This window comes from Callorhinus ursinus, unplaced genomic scaffold (assembly GCF_003265705.2).
Source record: "Callorhinus ursinus isolate GAN/ISIS: 27379988/994484 unplaced genomic scaffold, GSC_fseal_2.0 scaffold69, whole genome shotgun sequence".
NCBI lineage: Eukaryota > Metazoa > Chordata > Mammalia > Carnivora > Otariidae > Callorhinus > Callorhinus ursinus.
The window spans coordinates 5,858,425-5,879,297 of NW_027397131.1; the positions used below are offsets into that span (position 1 = coordinate 5,858,425).

A 20,873-nucleotide genomic window follows, 5' to 3' on the forward strand; every position below is an offset into this window, starting at 1 on the left:
TTTGGTTTTGTTGCTGTGCTGTGCTGACACTTAAAGGTGTCATATCCCAAAAAATCATTGCCAAGACCCATGCCAACAAACTTTTTCCTATGATTCCTTCTGGGAGTTTCATGGTCTTAGGTCATATATTTAAGTCTATAGTCCATTTTGAGTTAATTTTTGTGAGTGGTATAACATAAGGGTCTAGTTTCATTCTTTTACTGTGAATAACAAGTTTTTTAAAGCACTATTTATTAAACAGAATGTCTATTTTCCACTGGGTATTTTTGGTTTCCTTATAAATATTAGTGGACCGTATATGGTTAGGTTTATTTCTGGGCTCTCAGTTCTGTTCCACTGATTTATATTTATGTTTTTATCCAGGACCATACTGTTTTGATTACTATAGCTTTTTTGGTATAGCTTGAAATCAGAAAGTGTGATGCTTCTCACTGTATTCTGTTTTCTCAGAACTGCTTTGGCTTTTTGGGTTTTTTTTGTTATTCCATTTAAATTTTTGGATTTTTTTTCTACTTCTGTAAATAATGCCATTGGAATCTTGATAAGGATTTAATTGGATCTATAGATGTCTTTTGGTAGTATTGACATTTAACAATATTAATTCTTCTAACCCATGAACACAGGATACCTTTCTACTTATTTGTGTCTTTGACTTCATCAGTGCTCTGTCGTTTTCAGAGTAGAGAGTTTTACCTCCTTGGTTGTTTACTCCTATGTACTTTATTGCTTTTGATACTATTGTAAATAAGATAATGTTATTTCTTTTTCTGATAATTTGTTGCATGCATATAGAAACACTACTGGTATTTGTGTATGAAATTTGTATCCTGCAATTTTACTGAATTCATTGATCAGATCTAAGTTTTGGGTGAAGTCTTTAGGATTTTCTAAATATAAAATCATTTCATCTATAAATAGAGACAATTTTATTTCTTCCTTTCCAATACTGATACTTTTTATTTCTTTTTTCTTGCCTGATTGCTTTGACAAAGACTTCTAGTTGTTGAATAGGAGTGGTGCAAGTAGGCACTCTAGTCTTGTTCCTGATCCTAAAGGAAAAGCTTTCAACCTTTCACCATTGGGTTTGATGCTAGTATGATGCTATGATAAATGACCTTTATTATTTAGAAGTATGTTCCTTTTACATGTAATTTGTTGAATTTCTACCATCAATCAATGTTGAATTTTGTCAAATGCTATTTCTATATCTATTGAAATGATTATATGGGTTTTTCCTTCATTCAATTAATGTGATGTATCATACTGATTGATTTGCATATTTTGAACTATCCTTGAATCCCAGGTATAAATCACACTTGATCATGGTGACTGAACCTTTAATTATGCTGCTGAATTGACTTTGCTAGTATTTTATTGAAAAATTTTGCATATACATTCATTAGAATGTTGGCCTGGATTTTTCTTTTGGGGAGTTTCCTTTTTGGCTTTGGTATCATGTAGTGCTGACCTTGTAAAATCTGTCTGGTAGTGTTCCCTCCTCTTTGATTTTTGGAACAGCTTGAGAAGGATAAAGATTGGCACTAATTCTTTAAATATTTGGTAAAATTCACCAGTGAAGCTGTTGATCCTGGGCTTTTCTTCATTGGGAGATTTCTTATTATTCCTTACTGGTAATCAGTCTATTCTAATTTTCTATTTCTTCTTGATTCAGTCTTGGTAGTTTATATATTTCTAAGAAATTTTCCATTTTTTCTAGATTGTCCAATTTGCTGGGGTATAGTTGTTCATAACAGCCTCTTATGATTCTTTTTATTTCTGCAGTGTCAGTTGTAATATCTCCTTTTTCATTTATCATTTTGTTGATTTGGACCTCTTTTTTCCTGCTTAGTCAAGCTAAAGGTTTGTCAATTTATCTATCTTTTCAAAGAACTCTTAATCAATCTTCCCTATTTTTTCCCTGTTTTCTATTTCTTTTATCTTTCCTCTAACTTTTAATATTTCCTTCCTTCTGCTAACTATGGGCTCAATTTGTTCTTCACTTTCTAGTTCCTTAAAGCTTAGAATTAGATTTTTTATTTAGGATCTTTCTTGCTTCTTAATGTAGGCGTTTATTACTATTATCTTCTGAGAACTGCTTTTGCTGCATACTGTAAATTTTGTATATTGTGTTTCCATTTTCATTTGTCTCAAGATATTATTTCCCTTTTAATTTCTTCTTTGATTCATTCGTTGTTCGAGATGAAGTTAATTTACACGAATTCATTAATTTTCCAGTTTTTCTTTTTGATTTTATTGTAATCAGAGAAGATACTTAGTATGATTTCATTTTTCTTGAATTTGCTAAGACTCGTTTTGTACCTTGACATATGGTCTATTCTAAGAAAAGTTTCCATGTGTGCTTGAGAAGAATGTATGTTCTCCTGTCATTGGATAGAATGTTCTGGATATATCTGTTAGGTCCTTTTGGTCAATACTGTTGTTCAAATCCACAGTTTCCTTACTGATTTTCTGTCTGATCTATCCATTATTGAAAGTGGGATATTAAAGTCCCCAACTATTACTGTATTGCTATTTCTCTTTTTAGCTCTGTTAGTTTTTGCTTTATATATTTAGGTGCATAAACATTCACAATTGTTTTATGTTCATGTGGATTGACCCCTACATCATTATATAATGACCTTCTTTGCCTCTTTTTTGCATTTTTATTTATTTTTTTAAAGACTTATTTATTTGACAGAGAGAGAGCACAAGCAGGTGGAGTGGCACGTAGAGGGAGAGGGAGAAGCAGGCTCCCTGCTGAGCAGAGAGCCCACTGTGGGGCTCAATCCAAGGACCCTGGGATCATGACCTTAGCTGAAGGCAGACACTTAACCAACTGAGCCACCCAGGTGCCCCCCTTTTTAGAATTTTTAAAGTCTATTTTTTTCTGATATAAATGTAGATTTTGTTTATCATTTGCTTGAATTATTTTTTTTCTTTCCCTTCACTCTCAGACTATATGTGTATTTAAGGTTAAAGTGAGTCTCTTGGAGGCAGCATATCCTGGATTTTCTTTTTTTATCCACTCAGCATTCTATGTCTTTTGACTGGAAAATTTAATCCACTGACATTTAATGAATTATTCATAAGTAAGGACTTATTGCCATTTTGTTCATTGTTTTCTGGTTGTTTTATTGTTTGTTTTTTCATTGTTCTTTGTTTCTTACCCTGCTGTCTTTTTGTGTGTGTGTTTGATATTGTATGGTATCAGTATCCTTTGACTCTTTTTATCATGATCTTTTGTGTAATTACTACAGGTTTATCCTGTGCATAAAATCTTAAAATTTTAACACCCTTTTTAAAACTAACAACTTTGATAGAATTCCTTAGCACTTTTATTTATTTTTATACTTTTACTTCTGTCCTCACATTTTACATGATTGATGTTACAACTCACATATTTTTATATTGTGCAACTTAACAAATTTTTGTAGTTATTATTTTTACTTTTGTTTTATAACTACTAAACTGGTTAGTGAATTATGAACCACTGTTATCATAGTACAGAATTGATTACTGTAGTACACAATCTAACTTTGATAGCATATCTATCATTGGCACTGTATATTTACACTGCTTTATGATGTTTTTAGTATGCTAATTAGCATCCTTTTATTTCTACTCAAAGACCTCCCTTTAGCAGGACTAGTGGTAATGAATTCCTACAGCTTTTATTTGTTCAGGAAAGTTTTTATCCCTCCTTCATTTCTGAAGGACAGCTTACCTAGTATTTTTGGTTGACAATTTTTTTGTTTTGTTTTAATTTCAACATTTGAATATATCCTCCCATTCTTGTCCGGCCTATTAAGTTTCTGTTAAGAAATCTGCCCATTTTCTTATGGGGTTCCCCTGTATATAACTTCTCTTTTTTCTCTTGCTTCTTTTAAAATTCTTTGTTTTTGACTTGTGACAGTGTAATTATAATGTCTCAGTTCAACCTGTTTGGAGTCTTTGGGGGGCCTCCTGGATTTGGATGTCTAATTCTCTCCCCTCCTTGGAAAAGCTCCAGCTATTATTTCTTCACATATACTTTCTGTTCCTTTCTCGTTTTCTCCACCTTCTGGAATTCCCATGTGTTTTTATTGTTATTGTGTTAATATTGTTTTTATTGTGTTCCTAGGTTCTGTAAGCTTTCTTCACTCTTTTTTATTCTTTATGTTGCTCTGACTTGATAATTTCAAATGTCCTATCTTCCAGGTCTCTGATGATTTCTTCTGCATATTGAGTCTTCCTTTTTTTTTTTTTTTTTTTTTTGAGTTTTCCTTTCAGTCTCTTTATTAAATTCTTCAGTTATTGTATTTTCCAGCTCCAAGGTTCGTTTCTTATAGTTACTATTTCTTTGTTGAACATCTTATTTTGTTCATGTATTATTTTCCTAATTTTGTTTAACTGTGTTCTAGTTCTTTAACTTAAGAGGATTATTCTGAATTCTTTGCCTGACAGTTCATTGATTTCCATTTCCCTATGTTTCCATTTCCTTCAGTTATTAGTTTCAGCTTTCAGTTTCATTTGGTAGTGTCATAGTTACCTGATTTTTGTGATCCTTACTTTGGTATCTAAGTTGTCTCCTCTTTCAGACTTCACAGGTTCTTTGCAGAGACCGTACTTCACCAGTCAGCTAAGTTTGGGCTTCTGGACATGTCTGCTGGGGTAACATTCTTGGACAATGGGGCCTGCCATCAGGGTCTATCTGGGGGCAAGGTAACTGAGCTCTGTCAGTGCTGGGGTGGTGTGACACTGGCTGAAAACAGCTGAGTAGTACTGCTGACTTCGTTCCCTGCCCAAATGAAACTGTGGGATGGGCTCCACAGTTGCCTTTGTTCCTGGTCAGGCTTACCTAATAGTGAGAACTGGGTGCTATACTCAGCAACAGGTGGGGCTATGAAAAGAACTGCCCTTCCCTGGCAGGGCAGCAGGATGGGACCCACGGCCCGAATGGCTTGTTGTTTGGGCACCTGAATCAGGCAAGAGTATACAGTAAATATCCTGGTTAGTGAGGTCACTGATTTTGCTCTACAGATGGAGAGTGCCATGGGATATGCTTTCTGTTCAAGTGCCACTGTAAGCAGGGCTGGGGAGGGGATATAAAACTTCCCATGAATTCTGATAAGGTTCCCTGGTCAGATAGGTTGAAGGCTGTATTCAAGACTAACTGGGGCTAGGGCATCTGGGTAGCTCAGTCAGTTAAGCATCTGCCTTCGGCTCAGGTCATGATTCCAGGGTCCTGGGACTGAGCCCCCCAACAGCCTCTCTGCTCAGTGGGGAGCCTGCTTCTCCTTCTCCCTCTGCCTGCCTCTCTCCCTACTTGTGTTCTCTCTGTGTCAAATAAATACATAAAATCTTTAAAAAAAAATTGTGGCTATGAATTTGTTTCCCTTCCCTGGGCACAGCAGAAGCAGCTCCAAAACCACTAAGGTTCTGTTTGTGGTATTGACGCAAGCCAACCTATTCCCCAAGTTCCCTGGCCAAACAGGGCTCCTCTTCTCTGGAGGCAATCAGTTCTTCCCTCTCACCTCAGTTTGCATGTTACTGGGTTACACAGCAACTTCCAGGTATCCTGTCAGCCCTGTCATATGGCGGGGAGACTATGTTCCACAGAGGATGGGCAGGGGGTATGACACAGCTCTCCTGGCTGTGTGTGGGAAGACTAAGACTCCAGGGCTGGCAAAACTCTATTTGAAAACCCAAATCTCATAGGTCTGTACACTGCTGTGGTGTGAATGCACTTGGTCAGATTGCATCACCTATTTGGTTCTGTGGATTTACACAAAGTCACTGGTTGGAACTATTGCTTGGGCCTACAGGTAGAAATGTGGTCTGCCAAGACTTGAGTGTTGGTTGTTGGAAGCCCCTCTCCCGTTCTCCATCTTAATCAGATTCCCATGATCCCCATGGAGTGAGATCAGAGTAGGTGCTCCTACAAAGCAACCCACTACCTCAGGGGGCTGGATGTCACCCCTGGGGTCCTCTTTTTCCAGTAGAGGAACTACAGACTTAGGCGAGAGCTTCCAGAGGGGAACTACCGGCTTTTGGCATGGTACTACACTGGGCTGGGGGAGGGGCAATGCCATCAGTGTGTAGCTACTTCTCATACTCTTCCAATCCAGTCTGTCTTGGTCTCTGTGGCATGAGAGGCACTTCAGCCTCACTCCCATGTTCTAGGGCTTTCTTAGTGGTGCCCTGTCCATGAATAGTTGTTAGTTGTTCTTGGGGCGGGGGAGAAGCAAAGTCAGGAACAACTTAAGTCACCATCTAGCATTACTCTCTATTACTACATTCTCAGAGTATCCTCAGTGGTCGCAAACTCATGTTCTCTCAAGGTAAACCTGAGTTCTAAATATTGCAAAGTCACTTGGAGTCAAATCTAAGAAATTATGGGTCATATCGTGTAACTATAAAGCTGTGGATCATAACCCTTTTGGCCACATTCCTTTTGAGAATCTGATTAAACCTATGAAACCTAGAAAACAAAAGGTAGATGAAAGAAATACTGCATTTGAGAGCACAGGCCCATTTCTATGAGACGGGAACTTTCAACAGTTTTGTCAAAAACTGGGGTTTCTAGACAGCACAGGAGTTCCCAGTGCTATGAACACATGGAAGCCTGTGTTGAAGGGTGGTCCAGTCCATCCTCCAGTCCCTCATCAGCTCCATTGTTTTTCATTTTTCTTAAAGATTATTTTTTAGAGAGAGCGAGTGAGAACGGGGGAGGGGAAGAGGGATTGAGAAACCTAAGCAGAATCCACACTCCACTCAGCACAGAGCCCAATGTGGGGCTCCATCCCATGACCCTGAGACCATGACCTGAGCTGAAACCAAGAGTCGGGCACTTAACTGACTATGCCACCCAGGTGTCCCATACGGTTTTCCATTTCTAATGTAATAGTGAGGGCAAGGGTTTATGTTCCATTCACTGATGCTCCTAGAACAGGGCCTGGTACTTACCAGGCCCTATGTACTTACAGAAAAATGAGCAAATGAATAACTTAATATTCAGTTTATAGGTAATATTTCAGTTATCTAAAGAACTCTAGTGCTAGAAACATTTTTAAAGAACCACTGGCATAGGTAATTCAAGTGGAGGTATTTCTGGAAGCATAATAAGTGGAAGGTTAGGGTTTCCTTGAGATTTAACAAATCTCAGGATTAGTAATATGATATTAATTCCATTTGAAAATGAGTTCAGACAGAATCTCAGCACAAGGCACAGTGAGCGTGCAGTGTGACAGCACGACGGTCTCTGAAACAGGAACCTCGGTCAAGAAGCCCAGCATAACTTTAGTAAAGAGTTCCTCTGCTGATGGATGAGGTTGTCAAAGTGGTCATACACTTGATTCTTTATAAAAGAAAGAAAGAACAAGAATAAAACGTGTAATCTTGCTCTTTTGGTATATACCTATGGGTGGCCAGAGAAACAATGATTGATTACTGGTCCTGAACTCACTGGCTAAAATAAAGGGCCTCAGCTTCTGAATGAAAATGAGGACAATGCATAACAACAGGAGAGAGAATGCATGCTCAATTCTACTGCAGAGACATCTTCCAATTCTGCTGAAAATGGCAAAAAATAAAAGTTTTCTTAGAAAACAAAGACAGGCATAGGTTTATACAAAAAGATTTTTTTTTCCAAAAAAAAAGAGAGAGAGAGAGACACATTTCATCTAGCAAGGGCAATATAAAGGGGTTATATAAATTTATTTTTCATATAACAATTGATTAGTTTAGAAAAAATTCCCATTTTCAATGCTTAATTCCATCTCTCATTTAAAAAAAAAAATCACTAAAAGGACAAAAAATCCCCACAAAAATACAATCTGTATCTGTTCTCTATTTACAGATAACCGGTCACTATTAAGGCACAGATTGATTAAAAACTAACATTTATTCAAATAATCCAAATATTTTGTGCATCATACAACACTGACAACACCATATACTGTAGTGTCATATTCCCTTCATTGCATCAAGAGAAAGTGAGAAAAGTAATTTCCAGTGTTTTTATTTATTTTTAGCCACCCTATTTAATCTAGTTTAATTGGGACAGTTTTCTCTTTGGCATAGTATCAAAGCACTGTTCATAAAACCTGTATCACTTAATACTGCAAATTCATTCCATCTTCCTCCTGTTACAACTGCATCGTAGAGAGCTGGGGAAAGAGCTCTAAATGATTGTTGTTGTTGTTGTTTCCTAATTTGGGAAGGTCTTATTAAAGAAATGAAATTTATAGCACTGAGTGGAACAGGAAAAAATCCGAATTCTTACCCTGTGCTGAATGTGTAGCATGATGTGTTCATACAGCCATGTAAGGCAGGGAGCTCCATGTGATGATATGTGTACATGTGACATGTGCACAAGATGATTCTTTTGTACTTGCAAAAGGAGCAATTTATTTCTCACACCTAAGCACACGAGATTTAGTTTAGGAATGGACATGTCCTCCGTGCTGTCATAACTGATATAATTTTATGACAGGCCCATTACCTATGCCTTCCAGGTTACATTATTTTTTAAAGTGAAATTATTTTTTGTGTGTGCAAAATTTCTCTTCAACTCTTTTTTTACTTTAATGGTAAGACTTAGTCATGGAAAAATGTCTGGCAAATCTTTCTAATCTCACATTTGTATCCAAGTCCCCAACTGTTATGTATGCTTATGTAATGCCTTCTGCTGAGAATGTGCGACAGTGGTTTATGTCCATGTAGAAAGTCTTGAATACTGAACATAAATAAGTCATTACAGTACAGGTAATTCAGAACATTTCCTATGGGAAAGTTTTCCAACAAATTAATACACTTGGAAATAATATTGCCTTGAAGAAAGAGAGGCACTTAGTGATTTTCTTCATGGATTGAAAACCCTTCATAAATCTATAATAAGATGTCTGGGAAGACCTAGGAAACAATTTGCCTGATTTCTTGGACTTTCACAGTATAAGATAGTAACAATGAGTCTAGTCACTTAGAAAATAGTCTTTTTTTTTTTTTATCTTCCTTTGGAACTCAGCTGTTTTTATAAACTGTCATCCTGAAAACTTAAATAAACCCTTTCTGTTCTCAACAAACACAAGTCAACTTCAAGCAGACAGATATGGTTTTTAAAGTCCTGTGACCATATGGAGCACAGCTAGAGTGTACATGGTAAGGATAGTAATCTATTTCTCCTCTCAATGGCAACAGTGCTGTCTTGTCAGATGATTATTTGTCTTTTTTTAAATAAAATGACAATCTAGGGCTCCAGTTATTGAATGCCGTCCATTCTCTACCATAAATCTCTAGTAGATATCAACTTAATCAGTTATGTACTGTATGCTTATAATATCTAAAAATAAAAGTTTGATATAAATAAGTGTCCTTTAGTGGCAGTATACTAAAGAATAGCCCTTTGCCTTCAGACAACCATTAAAATCATTTTAGCAATATAGGCAGCAGCTAAATATGATGACTGCAAAGGGTTAATATTGCAAAGTCCATCTGGTCTTTCTTTGCACCTGTTATGTGAAATAGGTTCATTGCTCATTATTTCTAGGATGTTGACATAAATGAACAGAACTGGTCCAGAACCAAGAGGAGTCATTTACATTTCTCAAAGTCAGAATATTCTGCACAAAACTAATAATCCAGTACCATTTTAAATAAAAATTTGATAGAAAAGTATAACTAAATCTGATTTGTACCAATACATCAGGTGACATGAAAATTGACAGAAAGAGAGATAATTTCCACAGGACAAGATATTAGAAAGTGTAAAGTGCTGAAAGACCTCAATAATTATTTTAAAGCAGTACCAGAAAATTCCATTTTGATTATTTTTTAAAAATCCCGAAATCCCTAAACAAAACAAGCAAACAAAAGAACCTCTAAGTTTTCTGGCCTCCCAGATGTCAATTAATCCTTCATTTTAAGTAAAACATCAGTGCATATGTTATTTAGGTAAGTAAAAACAGGAAATAAAGCCCTACCCTCAAATTGCAAGTTCTGTCCGATTAACGTTAAAAAAAGTCAACCAAATGTGGCATTCTGTATGATGACATAAGATCATCTTCTTTCTTTTCTCCCTTTTTAGCGCAAAGTTCAGGTGTGAATAAGATGCTTTGGTCCTGATACCAGACACCCAGAGTGCTGAGGATGGTGTGCAGTGAAGGCTGTTCACAGATCTCCTGTGTCCAACTTGAAGACTGGCGGGTGCATGCCTGGAGGGTAGGTGTTGCTACCAGCGGCCACTGACACTAGCAATGTGTGAGTGATACTGACGGGGTAGCCTCCCACTTGCTCCGCCTTCCAGGAAAGAGGTGCGTGCACTTGGTGGTTCAAAAAGCTTTCTTCGATTTTTATTTAGTTCTAGAGAGAGAAAGAGAGAATTGTTAGGAGCTCAGTGGTGAAGTTGTCTAATCTACAGGACATGGCAGCAGAGCTCAGAAAATGGTGACATAGGAGGGTTTTGGAGGGAAAGTCAACTCTGGTGGCAAAAGGAAAAGTTTTAGTTGCCGGTCAAGACATTTCTGAAGTGCTAGAAAGTCTGATATTAAATGGAGCATGTGGGTAGTGAGAGAACCAAGGACAGCAAATCGTTTTTATTGCAGTTTGTAGACTACCTGGGAGATATGTCATTCTCAGAACCCTCTGTACTCCTGATATACAAATTAAACAGTTTGAACTATCCCAAATGTTACTGCAGAGGCAAAGGGAGGGGGGGCCATTAAAGCTGGTGAAAGGCATATGAGAGGATGTATTACCAATGACACAGAAAATCATTACAGCTACTGAACTCATCCATGTCAAACACAGTAGTCATGAAATCACTGAAGTCAGACATGAAAAGAAGACCCCACACAGAAACACGAGAATAATGGAGGAGCACGATGAAGTGTTAAGCCACAGCCTGACGGCTCTCCTGACTCATGATGCGTCTGCTCCTTGAGTCAGAAAGAGTTCTATGAAGAACTGTATCAGCAGGAGTTTCCTTTGGATAAAAAAATCAACTTAGTAAAAATAGCAACAGTTTAGGAAATTATTATAACTGAAAACAACTTATACTTGAATTCAAGTTCTTAGGAAAAAACTAAGATGCTTTAATTTTAAAGAAACCAGAGTACTGAGAAAAACACAACTGACTTTGCCTTTCACCAACTAGAAATTACTAACCAGAAAGGTAAAAAATTAATTGGACCACCTTGTTTATCACTATGCAACCCCCTCCCCCCATCGCATATATTTACAAATCCTCAAACCAAGTGACGTAACTCGTGCTAATGAACTCATACCAGTAAAGAGAATTGTCATACACTGGAAATTAGCGTTCCAATAGCCACCAAACCCAAGTATCAAATAATGGGATATAGTTGATGTGATTAAAGTTGTCTTTTCTTTCTTTTCTTTTCCTTTCCTTTTTTTTTAAGGGAGTGGAGCCAGAGATCCCACACATGCATTTGTGCAGTACTCAGAACTTTTTCAACCCCGCACAGGTATAATCCCCTTTCAAATTCTGAAGTTGCACTGCAAGGTATGGCTGCACTAATGCTGGGGCTCAGGGACAAAAGACTCAAATTGCAGGGTGCCGGCCACAGGTGGCTCAGGACAGCCATAGGGCCAAATGTGCACTTATCTCCCACGTTCTGGAAGATAAACCAACACCCTTAATATTTCACCCCACTGCCTTCCAAAATGTAAATGTCTGCCCCACAGGGGCGATGCAAGAGTGGAGATATCTCTCTTTTGTTCACAGTTAGGTCTTGGAGGGGAACAAAAATAAGTGACTTAGTGGTGCTTATTAAAGATAAGCACTTTACAATTTGTTTTGTCCTATTTAAGCCTCCTTAAGGAGTAAATGATATCACTATTCTCCATTTTATTTATATATTTTTTAAAGATTTTATTTGAGAGTGGGAGAGAGAGCGAGCATGAGCCAGGGGAGGGGCAGAGAAGCAGACTCCCCCGCTGAGCAGGGAGCCCGACATGGGACTCGATCCCAGGACCCTGGGATCATGACCTGAACCTAAGGCAGATGCTTAACCGACCAAGCCACCCAGGCACACACTATCCTCCATTTTAGGTATGAAAATTGAGTTTTAAAAATAGACAAAGTCCACACAGCTTTTAAGTGACAGGCTGAAACTATCTGCCTACACAAAGGTCCATGTCCTGGGCCCTCGGCTCCAGTGGTCCAACCACTGAGTAAAGAAGACCAACTGAGACATCAGGAATACAAATTTTAAAAATCGGTAGTTTCAAGTATGCCAGATAACAGAGCTGTACTTCAGATTTTATGATACCAAATTTATTTTTTAAACAGAAAAACATAGCTTTATAACTCTGGAGAAGCAAGGAAGATACCTGTATAAGCAAGACACATGCAGGCCTGCTTACAGAGGGCTACCTTCAAGTTCCTGCAGAGACACTGCCACAGTGACATTCCTACTAAAAGCTGAACACATGTATCTTGTTTAAAAAACAAACACAGAGATTCAGAAATCAAGACAGAATTTAATGTATTTAAATGCAACTATAGGAGACTTAAGAATAAATGAATCCCCTTAAAAGTACACGGCCTGGGAAAGTTTTATCACCTTCTAGTTAGAAGACTGTCTTTGGCCTGCATTTTCTCATGAGAGAGCAGCCCATGAACCAGGAGAACATTCCCATACTGTAGAGAAGGAAAAGGAATGAGCAGGTGAAACACCAGTCTCCCCTAGCACATGTAACATGTACAACTGAGCACATGAAGAAATTGGGCCACTGAAGACACATTTTTAAAAAAGACATTGAAAACTTTATTCTGAAAAGTCACATCAACTAGACTTTTGAGAGAATAAAATGACCATGAAGGAATTCGTCCATTCCCTAAAGAAATAATTTCTAAGGTGTATATTTCCAAAATGTGAAACAGAGCTAAATCTTCTAGAGATTATCAAAGATCAAGTCCTACTGAAGAGACTTTAATTTTTGTTGTTGTTTTTTACATTAAAAAGCAAACTCCCTTCTGATTTTTTTTCAAGTAAACCTAAGAGATAGTTTGGGAAAATACCAACCTTTTTCTTTGATATTCCAAGGTTCACACAATCCTGGCAGCTCTCAGGATCTTGTTGCGGGTCTGAACAGAGTCACAAACTAAAAGAATAGGTCGGGAAATGTTAGATCTACCTGAGGCCGTGGTGGGAAGCCTGTCAACAGGATGCTAAAGTCCCTTTTACCTTGTCCCTGTACATTTAGATAACCACTCACTAAAATACTCGGAGAGAAATCAAAGAATTTTAAAAAATCATAGATTTGAAAAAAAGACCTTTTTTTTCTCTCTGATCCATCTCTACTAGAGACAAATCCCCTCTCCTTCTATGACATTAAAAGAAATGTCTTCTGGCCCAAGATTAAAAACAGAATAAAACCTTATACTGAAAGAATGATCCTGATCACAAATTAAAAATCTATAAAATTTTAGAAAGGAATTTTGAGCAAAGTCTGTATCTAACCAAACTATGTAACCACAAGACAACGTGAGTAAAAGCTGCCCAGCTATCCTGCATCTATTCCTGGAAATGGAATGTTCTGAGACTAGAAATGAATGTCTTTGTTATCAGATGAGTTGAATTGGAAAAAGGAGCTTTTTGACAAAGGGTTTCTCAATAAAAACTTATTACTTGCAGAGAAAACAATTTACCAGGTTCAAACAAATACGCTCAACAAAGTAAGGCAAAATCATCCTTAAAATAATCAAATACTTCACACTGTGCAGAGAACATTCATAAGGCATCTATTCAAAGCCTCTAATTTACTTTAAAAGCAAGAAGACCTGTGAACCCCATTGAGAGAGGTGGTCTACAGAACCACACTGAGGAAAAAAAAAATTAAAGAAGATTCAAAACCCCCTCCTGTTTCCCACTCTACTCCCCAAAACTCATCTGAAATATATCACAAATGTGTTCCAGAATAAAGGCCCCAATGATTTAGAAATACCTGCTTGTTGCTGGGAGCTTTACAAAGTTTGGGTGCACAAAGAAAGAACTTAATTTTCATTATATGGTCCCTGACATTCCATGATTCTCTAGTGAATAATTCTAGAACATAAACTTCTCTGGTATAAATGTGCTGGCCCACAAGCATATTTTTACGCTATAGGCTCAGTGATTGTGTGAGTTAATCAAATTTCAAGTAGTATATTAATTTCTTTTTTAAATTAATAAAAGAATGTGAACATATATAAAGTTAATTTGGGTCTAGAAATAGCACTTTAGGGCTGAGCTTCAGAGTAAACAAACTGAAAGCCTATTGCCACAGGTAGTAAAAAAAGAAAGAACAAAAGAGTGTATTGCTAATCATATACACTGTTAAAACTGTAGGTTATTTTCACTACACCTGATGACATAGCGCTTGGAAGGACAGACCTTACAAACGGAAGGTAACCTTACACAATTACCTATTCCAACCCACCTTCATGGTTAAGAAACTAAAACCAAATGAGGTTTGGAAACTCTCCCAAGGACTAATGACTTGGCAGAGGCAAAGCTCAGATCTCCTTATGTGAATATAGTGCTCTTTCTACTATACCAAGCTGATCTTATGAACAAACAAGAAAAAGCATCTGCCCTGTGGAGTTTCACTAATGCAACCAGTTGGGTACACAGGACGGGAGAAGACTTCTCAAACTGACCTGCAGAGCTCTATCCACGGAGGAGCCTAACAGGCAGCTCAATGGCTGAATTTCCACCCTTATTTCAAAGCTGCTTTGCTTGTATGTGCTTCAGGTAGTAGGTCTATATATAAGATTTCCTGAGGAACTTAGGAGGGGGATGCAATCTCGGGCTAAAATGAAATGGAAAACCACTGAGGTTTTCATTTTATTTGCTGATCTGATCAGTGAATGCTGTTTGGAAAGGACTTGCACTGGTTGGATGCCTCTGCTGGCCTCATAGAGGCACAGCCTGCAAAAATCCATGTTTTGAAAAGGCAAAGTCATTTTCCCACCACCCGATACTGGGCTTCTGTCCTTGGTGTCTCTGTCTTTGAGAAACTGGCACACATACAACATTGACATTAATGAACTTCATCAGAACTTCTTCAAAAAGTAACCTCATTTTTTTTTGCCCCTGATATCTTCCTCATATTTCTCTCTAACCTTTTTGAGGTACACGGTTATGTATTTGCAGATTCCTGACTCACCATCCAGCTTAATTCCTCTTAAATGGCAGGTACTCAGGAAATACACATAAGAGCATTTTCTAATACATAGAATATGCAACAGATACACAAAAAAGGTGGTCTGGGAGACAGACAACATTATTTTCCTTCATTCTGTAACTACACTCAGGATACACCCTTCTGTGACTCACAAATTCTATTAAGAGTTTGGGAAAATTTTAAAAGCAAGACAATACTGCCAGATTCCAGCTATACCAAGGATCATTCTCTTCTTCCCTGGTGCAATGATCTCAGTTGGCATACAAGGATACATGCAGCTGGGAACATGACAGCCAATCCAGAATAATTATTCACTAACCCAATGATTATTGCTTAACACAGCCACAAAAAGGAGAATTCCACCTCTCCCCCATTCTTGTGTTCTGCCAAGGGCAATTTTGGTTAGATCTTTCTGAAGAGATCTGTTTTAAAGAACAATATTGTCAAGGCAGGTTTTCAGGCAATGCCTTGATGAAGGAGCAGTAGGGATGTTCTCAGCATTTGTCACACTGTTAGTGGGAGAACAGTCTAGAATCACAACCACAAGGTGCCAGCGTAGTAAGCAAGTGGTTGATGGACAGAACCAGCCCCACTGGCTGAGGACACTGGCAGAGGTTATTCAGGTTTTAAAATAAGAGTATGAGCACTTATATTCACCTGAGATTGCAAGCAGCATTTTCCTCCTGGCACCAAAAGTTGTAATTCCCAGCTCCTTCAGATCCTGATCTGTGAGAGTGAGGAATGTTTGAAGATCGATCTGTGGGTGAAAAAGTAATCTATAACCAATACATTAAGCACTTATTTTCTTGCTCACTAAAAGTTCAACTCATTATTACACATATTCCATTCGTTAATTATGCTCTGCCTACTTCCAAAAAGGAACGGTGGTGTCACAAACCAAGGGGATAAGGGCTAAGTAATAAAGGTGGTGAAATGAAAGTGATTATTCTAGCATAAGACTTAGGCTAAGCCAGTTATTTACTGCAACTGAGATTAAATATTTACGTCTTAGCATTCTGGCAGCCAGAGCAAAAAGGGAAGAACAAATTCTACAGTTTTGGGGAACTGATAAAAGGAAGAATACATACCTGGCCAGAAGAGAGAAAATATTTCTTAGCTTTGCATTCTGAATTGGTTAAGTATAGCTCTACAAAAGGAAAGTGAATAATACCATATCTGGTATCCTCCACTGTGTTCTTCATAAGAATGAGAGAAGAATTCCTAGATTACATCAGATACATGGTTCATTTGGCTCAGCCCGGCAAATTATCTCCACCAGTGGCATACAAGAGGTATTTCCAGGAACAATATAATTGCCCTCTCTGGCATTGGCAATAAAGTGTGGAGGGAAGTAGCTCAAGAATCCCACCCTTCCTTTTAAGACAATGTGGAGGAACAGAAAGGTAATGGGCTCTGAAGCCAGAGAGTATTGGCTTTCTATTCTGCCTCTGCCATTACTAGTTGTGGGCACTTAGGGTTGACAATACTGTACCTTACAGGGCTCCAGTGGGCATTAAAAAAAATTGGAGATATGAAGCAATGGGCTCACCAAAGGCATAAAATAACTGACAGCTATGGTTAGTAATTATGTATTTAGACATATCATCTATGAAAGTGGCTAAATAAATATTCAACTTGCTCACAATAAACTAAACCCCACAAGGTCACTTAATGGGGAATTCTTGTTAAGTGATAGCTGAGTATTAGAAAATAACCTACATGACAGAAACAACCAAATTTATACTTTCATTCAAATTATATAGAAATTAATTTGAGATATTGTTTTCATTTTTTTTTGTTTTTTTTTTGTTTTTAAAGATTTATTTATTTGACAGAGAGAGACAGTGAGAGCAGGAACACAAGCAGGGGGAGTGGGAGAGGGAGAAGCAGGCCTCCCGCTGAGCAGGGAGCCCGATGTGGGACTCGATCCCAGGAACCTGGGATCATGACCTGAGCCGAAGGCAGACGCTTAATGACTGAGCCACCCAGGCACCCCTCTTTTTCATTTTGAAAGTATATCCAGATCTTGGAAAACCTTTTCATTTATCATGTCTAAAGATATGTTTTTAGAAATTCAATTAAATAGAGATTCTCTATTTTAGGGATCCTCTCTTTTTAAAGGGCAAGAGAGTAAATATTTTAAGCTTAGTGGGCCAAATTATCTCTGTTGCAACTATTCGACTCTGCTATTTTAGCTTGAAAGCAGCCATAGACAGTATGTAAATGAATGAGTGTGGCTGTGTTTCAATAAAACTTTATTTACAGGCAGGTTTGCAGGCTACAGTTTGCTGACCCCTGCTCTAGCTAATATATATTCACTAAGGCAATCTGGCTTTATATTATCATGTTTTCTTCCTTCTTGGAGTAAATGGATAAGAAGTACTTTTAAGATACAAATGTAGTGATCCAAAGGGGTACATGCACCCCAATGTTTATAGCAGCAATGTCCACAATAGCCAAACTATGGAAAAAGCCAAGATGTCCATCAACAGATGAATGGATAAAGAAGATGTATATATATATACATATATATATATATACACACATATATACACACACACATACACACACAATGGAATATTATGCAGCCATCAAAAGGAACGAAATCTTGTCATTTGCAACAACGTGGATGGAACTAGAGGGTATTATGCTAAGCGAAATAAGTCAATCAGAGAAAGACATGTATCATATGATCTCACTGATATGAGGAATTCTTAATCTCAGGAAATGAACTGAGGGTTGCTGGAGAGGTGGCGGGTGGGAGGGATGGGGTGAATGGGTGATAGACATTGGGGAGGGTATGTGCTATGGTGAGTGCTGTGAATTGTGTAAGACTGATGAATCACAGACCTGTACCTCTGAAACAAATAACACAATAGATGTTAAAAAAAAAAGAAGATAGCAGGAAGGGAAAAATGAAGGGGAAAATCAGAGGGGGAGACGAACCATGAAAGACTATGGACTCTGAGAAACAAACCGAGGGTCCTGGGGCGGGGGATGGGTTAGCCTGGTGATGGGTATTAAAGAGGGCATATATTGAATGGAGCACTGGGTGTTATACGCAAACAATGAATCATGGAACACTACATCAAAAACTAATGATGTAATGTATGGTGATTAACATAACATAATAAAATAAAATTTTAAAAAAAGTACCTTTAATAAATTTATTTCTATGCTTTAAATAGTAAATAAATATAGATAAAACAAATCCAGAATATCATTGAATAACAACTAATCTTTCACTTCAAAACCTTCTTTGGACAAGTTAAAATACTTCTGCCCTTGAACTTCTCACTCAGCTACCCTTGTCTAACCTGCAAAACTAAATAAGTAAATGCAATTTTTTAATGCGTTTGATGAGGAAAGTGTTATTCAACTTCGAAAATCCTCAGTTAAATGAACACTAATTTAGATTCGGGGAAAAGAAAACAAAATCAATATACCCTGAAATCCAATACACACATGACAACTTTTTTTGGTGTTGAAAAATAAAAAGTTCACCAATTAAACTTAATTACTTATTGAACCATGGGCAATACATTAAATTTATGATATAAACTGCATAATAAAAATCTTAGATTCTTTTTGATGGATATGTGCTTGGGAATTGGTGACTTAATCAGATGTTCTCTAGCACGAACTAAGCCAAACTAGCATGAAACTTAAACCACGTCTGGATTTGAAAAATACATACATTTATAGAAATATTCTAACTTTCTGTTCCACTGGCTTTGCTGTGCTGTGCCCTAGTAACATGACAGCATTAATAGAAAGAATCATGTTCAGGGACTCTTCTCTTTAAGTCCTTGCATAATAGCCATGGCTGATCGGTTTGACCAAAATCCATGGTGGTGGTGTTTCAGAAGACGTTGCATTTCTTAGTTCAGGCAAAAGCCAAGCAGTAAATTAATGAATAAATTAACATATATAAAAAGCACATTCTATTTTGAGGGAACAGATTGAGTAACATGACGAAGATGGGTTCAAAAACAACCATAGATATTTATTTCAGATGCTGTTTTTTAAGTGCCATAAATAAAGATAAAGATAAAGATAAAGGACTGAAATTATCTTAAATACAGACTCTGCTGCTGAGAGAGCTGTGAATCAATACACTGATTAGGTCTTTTAGCTAAAATTGGGGAAGGTGTGTTTTTGGAAACACAATTTTCTATATTTCTGCTATCCTGTGTTTACTCGTTGCACTAAATAAATAAGAAATGAGATGACATTTTTCCTAGCAGCAAAAACAAGTTATGAGACTTCAGTAAATGCTCACTGAAAGCACAGCCATAGGTCAATAAGTGATTTCATTCTAGAAGCCATCATACATACAACCCAAATGAAGATGCCCGGGAAAATAAACAAATAGTGACTGACCTCTTGTTGCTGGAAGACGTCTGTGTATTTGCCCAGGCCCAGTTTGCTAAAGAGCTCAGGGAGGTCAGAGCCTTTGAAAGAGCTGTTCAAGTTACAGCCATTGCTTCCTGTCAGCGAAGAAATGCAGTCCATGTAATTGCTACTGCTGAGATAGTGCTCCGCTGGAAGGCAAAGGAGAGACAGGCTTGAAGTGTAAATGCCCAGAGACAAGATGGTTTAATAAAAAGTTTTAATCACTCAAATATTTTAGATTTCATTGTTGGGCTGAACAGGGCAGGAGCTGCAGAAATACAGCAACTCTTTACTGAAACGCTGGCTTTTCATTAATGCAATGCTAGTTATTGCTTTCAGGGAGGCTCTTGCCATTAAGAAGCTACACTTGGGAGGCTGCAACTCAGCAACAGCGCCTCTGTAGTTAATAATCATTAATCATATTCTCCCTGAGCATTCGGAAACATTTGCTCTTTATAATTGATTTGATGTGAATTAAATGAGAAATTGGAAGAAAGATCCCTGGGATACAATAAAGGTGTGGAAAGTTACTCTAAGTCCAGGCTTCTTTTGGAAAGCAGGATGGCCCACTGTATCCACACCTGTGCCTTCCTGCTGTCAAAGGAATTGGAGAATATTGCAACATGTAAATCTCATTCCTTACAAAAATATAATTGGGCAGTTAGTTCACAAAACAGAGCACTTTTAAAATTAAGAGCAAATATGAAGGGTAAGAATGGTGCTGGAGTTTCTGGATTTAACTTATGACAGAAACAAATCTATCTCTTGAGAAAAATTCTAAGACAGCAACGCTGAACTTGACTCTGCGGCTGATTTGGTGGGCAAAGATTTTTTTCAGGTTGTCTGTGGTTCTCAGGCCCAATAACATGCGCTGCTGGGTGACGGACTAGTGAGCCATGCCTAGTACTTGACCAACTACACAAACACTCTTCCAGAGATGCTTTGGAGAGCCTAGCACAGCTGTGTAGCCATCCCTACCTCCCTGACCAACAACTGGCTCTCATCCATGTGGGAATTCTTCCTCTTATACTGAAGTTGAAGCTTCAGGAAGGATTCCAAGACTGATGCGGGCAGAGGGCGCTCACCTAGCTAATTAGATACATCAAATATCTCCTTTGGTCAAATCTAAGAATCCTGTTCTGTACTGTTTTGTGTGCCACTAATCACTTTCTCTGGCCCTTTCATCTCCCAATTGAGAGTATATATACTTTCTATACCTCAAGTGGAAGGAATTTCCTAATCAAGTTTCTCTTTCTCTTAAAAATAGAGAACTGGCTGGCTCAGTTGGTGGAGCATGTGACTCTTGGTCT

At 37.8% G+C, this 20,873-nt stretch overlaps 1 protein-coding gene across 5 annotated transcripts in view; it reads right to left on the reverse strand.

Moving 5' to 3' along the window:
* Positions 1–7,657: 7,657 nt before the first annotated feature.
* Positions 7,658–20,873, reverse strand: part of BICC1 (BicC family RNA binding protein 1) — a 293,760-nt gene continuing 280,544 nt past the window's right edge. For 4 of the 5 annotated variants that reach the window (XM_073886239.1, XM_025850330.2, XM_073886238.1 and 1 more), the window contains exons 19-21: positions 19,552–19,712; positions 15,826–15,925; positions 7,658–10,338 (exon numbers count right to left, since the gene is read on the reverse strand). In XM_073886239.1, the coding sequence (XP_073742340.1) occupies positions 10,208–10,338; positions 15,826–15,925; positions 19,552–19,712 (392 nt within the window). In that variant the 3' untranslated portion in view covers positions 7,658–10,207. Of the gene's footprint in view, positions 10,339–13,025; positions 13,105–15,825; positions 15,926–19,551; positions 19,713–20,873 lie in introns of all 5 variants that reach the window. The other variant, XM_073886240.1, reaches the window with a different exon arrangement.